Source organism: Egretta garzetta, unplaced genomic scaffold (assembly GCF_000687185.1).
Source record: "Egretta garzetta isolate BGI_Z169 unplaced genomic scaffold, ASM68718v1 scaffold685, whole genome shotgun sequence".
NCBI classification, from domain to species: Eukaryota; Metazoa; Chordata; class Aves; order Pelecaniformes; family Ardeidae; genus Egretta; species Egretta garzetta.
In genome coordinates, this window is record NW_009259725.1 from 22,212 (window position 1) to 22,995 (window position 784).

At 64.9% G+C, this 784-nt stretch overlaps 1 protein-coding gene across 1 annotated transcript in view; it reads left to right on the forward strand.

Annotated features, from left to right (window-relative positions):
* LOC104126843 (ATP-binding cassette sub-family B member 10, mitochondrial) overlaps positions 1–450 on the forward strand; it is a gene marked incomplete at its 5' end in the record, with an annotated part of 19,796 nt that extends 19,346 nt beyond the window's left edge. The window contains one exon of the mRNA XM_035894924.1: positions 249–450. Coding sequence (XP_035750817.1) covers positions 249–450 — 202 coding nt within the window. The remainder of the gene's footprint in view (positions 1–248) is intronic.
* Between the last annotated feature and the right edge of the window lie 334 nt (positions 451–784).

Here is a 784-nt window from a genome sequence, read left to right on the forward strand (position 1 = left end):
CTCCCGCGGCCACCATCCTTCATACCCGAGGGGCCTCACTCGCGTCAGTCCGGCGCAGCGCTCGCGTCGATCAAGGCCCTGCGCGATGGCGGCCGCGGTCGGGTCCACCCCTGAGCCACCCCCCGCGCTGCGCCGCTCCCCCAACGTTGCTGTGAACAGCTCAGGCCGACGTTCCCAGCCCGGGACCACCTGAGCCCCTCCAAGTTTTGCCCCCAGGTCTGCTGGCTCCTGGCGTTGGCGCTCTCCAGGGCACGGCTCTCGGACCTTTACGCCCAGGGGCTCTCCCCAGGCAGCGAGGCCCCGCCGCCACCACCCAGCAGCCCAGAGGGGTTAAGCTCTGCCCCCATCGCCGTAGCCACCCCGCCCAGGGCACTGGCCACCCTCAAGCAGCCCGTGGCAGCGGCCACGTTTCTCAGGCAGCCGTCGCCAGGGCCAGCTGGGTGGCTTTGAGTTCTGCAGCTTTCCTGGAAGGAAGGCAGATGCAGCGAGACATTTGCCAAGGCCCGTGGTGACGCAATGAGGGCCACGGTTTGGCACGGAAAGAGGGGAGCTGGAGGTTGGCCATAGGGCATGTTTCACCACGGGGGGGTGGTGAGAGGCTGGAACAGGCTGCCCAGAGCGGGTGTGGGTGCTTGGGGATCATTGGAAGTGTTCGAGGTGTGATAGGGCGAGAGGGAAGGGCCACGAGTTGTGCCGGGGAGGTTTAGATTGGACACTGGGAACAATTTCTTCCCTGAAAGGGTTGTCAAGCATAGATTCATATAATCATGGGATGGTGTGGATT